Below are 7,241 nucleotides of genomic sequence, written 5' to 3' on the forward strand. Positions count from 1 at the left end.
ATTACCACCGCTGTTTAAAAAAACAATCCCAAGTGACTCCATACGTTTGATTGGCAGGAGAAGCGGAGAGTATTTCCCCTGATTTCTGATGTCCGCGGACATCTCATTTTAGCTTGCCCGCTCGCCCCCCCCCCGCTCTGACATAACTGACCGAAACAGCACTCACCTACTAAGGGCTGAAAAGATGAGCACCATTTTAATTGCATATAGTTTGGTACCAAAAAGTTTAATTAAATGTTGAACACATTACTTATGAAAAGTCAGATCTTGGCGAATACGGATCGACTGCTGGCGACCGATCTTATTCCCATAATCTAAAAGGTCTCTCTATATCTTAGATCTATATCTATATTTAAATATATAGATATATAGATATAAATCCGAATCCTCCCCCATATTGAGATGTTGTGAGTTACGTTGAGTATGTGTAAATAAGCCTCTATATATTTGAAATCAGCCCTAACAGTCAGAAATAAAAGTCTGTGTGTGTGTGTATAATATATATATAAGATCTATAATATACGGATATAATATATAGTTTTTGTTGAGGTATTGTAATCAACGCCCTTGTAATATTTTTTAAACCATGCTGCTAACCCTTCAGAATAAAGTCTATATAATAATATGTATATATATATAGATACTATATATAGATAGATAAATATATAGATTAGTTGAGAATTTGTAAAACGACTGTATATCTTTTGAAAACCATATGCATGTCCAGATTGTGCTCAGATCTCACTCTGCTGGTTAAGGAAAGGGACTTGACCGTTTGTCTGTCTATCTGATGAAGACACACGGTGTCACTGACTCCCGCCCCAATGTCCATCATCAAGTATGATTGGACGTCCTCGGTCTGTACATACTCCGGTCACCTCGGTTAAGGAGTGAATCGAGTTTGGTTACTCTAGTAAGCTTTCCTCCTGTGGAATCATATGATTAATGATGAAAGATCATTAATTATTTATCTATTATTTATTGAATTGTAATAGATTTATTTTATATTTCTTTATATATTTTCTTTTCTTTCTCTGCATACTTTCTGTCTCGCTTCTTTTATATCATTTTCATGGAATTCTCTTTCATTATTGATTTCTGTTCTTGTTATTATTACTCTTTATCTTTAGCTTTTTTTATATTTCTTTCTTTCTCCCTCTTTTATTTAATTTATTTTCATCAGATGTTCTGGTATATTTATTTATTTCTATCTCGATTCTTTCTTTTATCGTTATATTGATTTATCTCTTTTATATCATTTCTTTCATATATTTACTTTATTATTCTCTTAATTTATTATATCTTTATTTCTGTATCGTTATTAATTTAATTTCTTTATATTTCTTTTATATTTATTCGTCTATGTTCTTTATATTTCTTTAGTCATATATTAGTACGTTATTTGTACTATCTTGATTTCGTTGATATTCGTCGTTCTTCTCTCTTATCTTTATAATCTTATCTGTGATATTTATTTATATATTTATTTACTCTTTCTTTTATTTCATAGTTATTTCTATATTTTATATTCCTTTATTTCGCTCTCGTTTCTTTCTTTCTCTCTAGCTTCTTTCTTTATTATGTATTATATTTATTCTAGATTTGTATTGTATATTTCTTTATTTACTCATTTATCTTTCTTCAATCTTTTCTTTCTCTTTTTTATCGTCCTTCATTTCTTCTTTTCTTCCTTCTCTCTTTCTTTCTCTCTCCTTCCTTCTTCTTTCCTCTCTCTCCTTCGGTTCTATCTTCTTTCTCTCTACTTCAATTTCTCTTCTGTCATTCTTTCTTTATTCTTTCATCTTCTGTTCTCTTTATATTTCTTACTTTCTCTCTTCTTTCTTTTTCTTTCTCGTTTGTCTTTTTTCTTTTTTCTTGCTTTTATCTCTTTCTCTCTGTCTTTTGTTCGTTCTTTTCTATATTTGTTTATTTTCTGCTTCTCTCTTATTTACTCTTCCTTTTCGTTCTCTTCAGCTTCTTTGCTGCTATTTTTTCTCTCTTCTTTCTGATTCCTTCCCTCTTCTTTCTATCTCTATTTTTCTTTCTCTCTCTTCTTTCCTTCTCTTTTTTTTCTTCTCTCTTTTCTTCAAATTTTTCTTTCCTCTCTTTCATGTCTTTATCCTTCTCTCACTCCTTTTTTTTTCACCTTCTTGACCTCTGTGTCATTCTGTTCATCTGAGTTCATTCTTTTTATCTTTTTGGTATCGGCTTCCTATCTTCGTGTATTGGATTTTTCAGTGTTTTGCTCATGTTTTTTTTTTAAACTTCTCATGATTCTTTGCATTGGTCTGACACGCTACGCTGCTTTCTTGATACCCGTTGTGCATACAATCTCGGGTTCTCTCCTATCCTCACATCGTCTTTCTCCCAGATGTTCTTCCCTCTCATCTCTCTCTCTCTCTCCCTGCTCCTTCTATAACTCTCTACTGCTGCACGCCCTCTCTCTCTCCTTCGCCCTCGGCATCCGGCATGACCATGTCCCCAGAGTTTTGCGCACCACTAGTGTACAGGCGCTAGGTTTGGATGGAGATAGAACAGTCGTACGATGACTAGTATGGTATCCATTCATTGATCCTCCCAGTTAGCGTTTCAGTGAGACGAACATCCTACATAAGATGTGGATCACAGGGTCGGACTCTTTATTTCTTACAGTTCTCGTTCTTGCTCTCATCAGTCAATAATATACATGCATTTATTTTCTGTCTTCTCTAATAAGGGACGATCGTTGAGTGTGGCGACCCCAAAAGAAGTACACTACGCTTTTGAGTAGATCGGACAGGGGTGAGTCTAATATTGCTGTGGCTTTCAAGTCTCGTGATGGGTCAGTACACTCAACCAAGGGTGGTAGCTTGGTTTGAGAAGTAGTCGGGGGCGGGGCGGGGGGGGGGGAGACAGGGGTCGGGGGGTTAAGAAGTTTTGTGTCCTGTCGATGTTAGGGAACTAGAGACATCTTACAGCATAAAGAGTCAATAGTTTTAGACACTAAGGTTAAAGGATTCAGAGACAGGTGGGCTAGGTCATGATAGACTTCGAAAATCTATAGGGAAAGTTATATAATGAGCATTTTACGTTTGGGACTACGGTATAGAGATAGATCCAATGGCACATATCTTAAAGGCTCGCGATTCAGGGGGAACTAAGTCTACATAGAGACTTCGATTAGTTAGGGACTAAGGTCAGATAAGGACCGATCGTATAGGGACAAAGCATTTAAAGAGCTCTATAATAGGGTGGATAATAAGAGATCTTCTAAAGGATACAGTCTATAGGGGACCACGTAAGGTCTAATAAAAGAGACTTCAGGACAGTAGTAGGGACCACTAAGGTCTATATAAAAGAGACTCAGATACAGTATTAGGGACCACTCAAGGTCTATATAAAGAGAGACTTCAGAGTCACCGTATTAGGGGACCACTAAGGTCTATTAAAAGAGAACTTCAGATACAGTATTAGGGGACCACTAAGGGTCTATGTAAAAAGAGGACTTCAGAATCAGTATTAGTGTTGGGGGGACCACTAAGGTTATTTTATTAAAGAGGACTTCAGATCACAGTATTCGGGCCCACTAAGGTCTATTAAAAGAGACTTCAGATACTAGTTTAGGACCCCTAAGGGTCATGATAAAAGATAGGTACATATTACCTCGTCTATTAAACAGATAAGTATAGGGGACCCCTAGGTCTATAAAAAGAGACTTCAAGCATACAGTATGAGGGGAACACTAAGGTTATATAAAAGAGGACTTCAGATACAGTATTAGGGACCACCTAAGGTCTATATAAAAGAAAGAGACTCAGATACAGTATTAGGGGACCACTAAGGTCTATATCAAAACAGAGAACTTCGATCAGATACAGTATTACGGGACCACAAAGGTCTATATAAAAGACGAATTCAGATAAAGTATTAGGGGACACTAAGGGTCTATATAAAAGAGACTTCAGAACAGTATTAGGGACCATAGGTCTATATGAAAGAGACATTCAGATACAGTATTAGGGACCACTAAGGTCTATATAAAAGAGACTATCAGATACAGTATTAGGGACCACTAAGGTCTATATGAAAGAGTATTCAGATACAGTATTAGGGACCACTTAGGTCTCTATAAGAGACTTCATGATACAGTATTATGGGCCCATAAGGTCTATAAAAAGAGACTTCAGATACCAGTATTAGGGACCACTAAGGTTCTCTATAAAAGAGACTTCATGAGACACAGTATTAGGGACCACTAAGGTGCTCTATGAAAGAGACTCGATAGACAGTATTAGGGACCACATAAGGCTCTATATAAAGAGACTTCAGATACAGTATTAGGGACACTAAGGTCTATATAAAAGAGACTTCAGATACAGTATAGGGACCAATAAGGTCATATAAAGAGACTCAGATACAGTAGTAGGGACACACTAAGGTCTATATAAAAGAGACTTCCACTAGATACAGTACTTAGGGACCACTAAGGTCTATATGAAAGAGACTTCAGATACAGTATTAGGGACACATAGGTCTATATTAAAAGAGACTTCAGATACAGTATTAGGGACCACTAAGGTCTATATAAAGCAGATTTCAGATACAGTATTAGGGACCACTAAGGTCTATATGAAAGAGACTTCGATACAGTATAGGGACCACTAAGGTCTAATATAAAGAGACTTCAGATACAGTATAGGGACCACTAAGGTCTATATAAAAGAGACTTCAGATACAGTATTAGGGACCATAAGGTCTATATAAAAGAGATTCGAGCATACAGTATTAGGGACCACTAAGGTCTATATGAAAGAGACTTCAGATACCAGTATTAGGACCATCAAGGTTATATAAAGAGACTTCAGATACAGTATTAGGGACCACTAAGGTCTAATGAAAGAGACTTCAGATACAGTATTAGGGACCACTAAGGTCTATATAAGAGGACTTCAGATACAGTATTAGGGACCACTCAAGCGTCTATATCAAAAAGAGACTCAGATACAGTGATTAGGGGACCACATCATCACATCACACAACTCAGACCTCAGTTCATCCTACAAACAAAAGAATAATATTCCACAATTCTGCTAAACCCAGAGTTTGCACCGGGTAACACGTTAGAAGTCTTTTGGAACCAGCTCAAGTTCAAAAGCAAGTTTTTCTAGACATTGAATAAATAAATGAATAGGTTTTCCTCCAACAGCGTAACGATGACATGATGTTTAACTGCTGTCTGTTTCCAGGGCGTCTGGCACGGTGTACACAGCTATAGACATCGCTACAGGACAGGAGGTCAGTTTCATTTCTCCTCCTCCGTCTTCTTCCATCATCCCTCTGTTCCCCTTCCAGGGATTACGACACTATGGGAACGAGACACTGCGTTGGTTACGACATTATGGGAACACCTTTAGGCATAGTGTCGTAACCAACGCAGTAGTTAGTGTCGTGTCCCTATCTCGGGGAACAAGGGTTACATACGTAACCCGAGACGTTTCCCTTCGAGGGGAACTCGAAACTGCGGCGGTTACGAACTATGGGAACGGCTTAGGCATAGTGTCGTAACCGACGCCAGTTCGAGTTCCCCTCGAAGGGAAACGTCTCGGGTTACGGATGAACCCTGTTCCCACGAGATAAGGGAAGAGACACTGCGTCGGTTACGACACATGCCTAAAGGCTTCCCATAGTGGTCGAGAAACCGACGCAGTGTCTCGTTCCATAGTGTTGTAACCAAAGCAGGTTCGAGTTCCCTCAAAGGGAAACGTCGCGGGTTACGTATGTAACCTTGTTCCCCGGATAAGGGAACGAGACACTGCGTCGGTTACGACACTATGCCTAAAGGCCTTCCCATAGTGTCGAAACCGACGCAGTGTCTCGTTCCCATAGTGTCGTAACCAACGCAGGTTCGAGTTCCCCTCGAAGGGGAACGTCTCGGGTTACGTATGTAACCCTTGTTCCATACATTTGTAGCTTCATCCATGGTGTCAGTCTTTAATCAGGTAAAAAAAAAAAAAAAAAATGAAGCAAAGAGCCTCTAAGGGAAAAGAGCAGCAGGTTCAGCTGGTGTCTGCACAGCGAGAACATTGAGGCAGTAAGTGAATTTAAGTCTTGGACAGCGGAGACTTCCTGGTTCATCTTTAAGGAGCTCAGCTCTCCTGTTGGGGTAATCCGCCTCCGTTTCCCTCTCTGAGGATTAGGGCGCTCACGTTTAACGTCTGTCCGGCCGCGCTGCCTGGCGACAATGTTATCGCCTTCGGATTAAGATATTTTTGTCAGTTTTTTAATCCCCCACACGTCATCTTTTTCTACTAATACACCGGTCTGTCTGTCTCTTTTTCTTTTTGTTATTTTTTACGGTTAATCAATTAATCGTTTGGTCTATAAAATGTCAGAAAATAAAGAAAATCCCAGCTGATGTCAATTCAATTCAATTCAATTTTATTTATAGTATCAGTTCATAACGAGAGTTATCTCGAGACCCTTTACAGATAGAGCAGGTCTAGACCACACTCCAGAATTTACAAGGACCCAACAGGTCTAGTAGTCTCCTCCAGAGCAAGCAACAGGGCCACAGTGGCAAGGAAAAACTTGACCCAATATTGACCCATGACCATGACCCAGGCCCAGGCCCAGGCCCAGACCCAGGCCCAGACCCAGGCCCAGGCCCAGGCCCAGACCCAGGCTCTTGGTAGGCGGTGTCTGACGACCGGTTGGAGTAAGAATGAAGAGTGGAAATAATAGTCACAAAAAACAGTAGTTTGTAGTAGTTCTTTGTAGTAGTTCATAGCATAGCAGGGCACTGTGGGCATTACAAGGTGATGTCTTTAAATGTCTTGTTTTGTCAGTCCAGAACCCAAAGATTATCACTTCACTATGATACAAAACAAAAAAGGGCATAAAAAAGGCTGAAAACGGCATTTTCTGTTGTTTTAACACACATTACTCAAACAATTAATTACTCATCATAATACTTCTTTTTCTGTCAAATCATAATCGTCTAATCGGTGCAGCTCCAACCCACTTTCTCTAACCTCTTTTTGCTCCTAGTTTTTTTATTTTTTACGTGATTTATTTGCGTGACTATGAGCGAGTAAGAAGTCCAACGTCTCTCTCTCTTTTTCTTCCTCTCAGGTGGCCATTAAACAGATGAACCTGCAGCAGCAGCCGAAGAAGGAGCTGATCATCAATGAGATTCTGGTGATGAGGGAAAATAAGAACCCGAACATCGTCAACTACCTGGACAGGTTGGACACACACACACA

At 39.1% G+C, this 7,241-nt stretch overlaps 1 protein-coding gene across 1 annotated transcript in view; it reads left to right on the forward strand.

Moving 5' to 3' along the window:
- Positions 1-2,770: 2,770 nt before the first annotated feature.
- Positions 2,771-7,241, forward strand: part of pak1 (p21 protein (Cdc42/Rac)-activated kinase 1) — a gene marked incomplete at its 5' end in the record, with an annotated part of 35,633 nt that continues 31,162 nt past the window's right edge. The window contains 3 exon segments of the mRNA XM_032510332.1: positions 2,771-2,781; positions 5,226-5,274; positions 7,111-7,223. Coding sequence (XP_032366223.1) covers positions 2,771-2,781; positions 5,226-5,274; positions 7,111-7,223 — 173 coding nt within the window.

Source organism: Etheostoma spectabile, chromosome 3, assembly GCF_008692095.1.
Source record: "Etheostoma spectabile isolate EspeVRDwgs_2016 chromosome 3, UIUC_Espe_1.0, whole genome shotgun sequence".
Classification (NCBI taxonomy): Eukaryota; Metazoa; Chordata; class Actinopteri; order Perciformes; family Percidae; genus Etheostoma; species Etheostoma spectabile.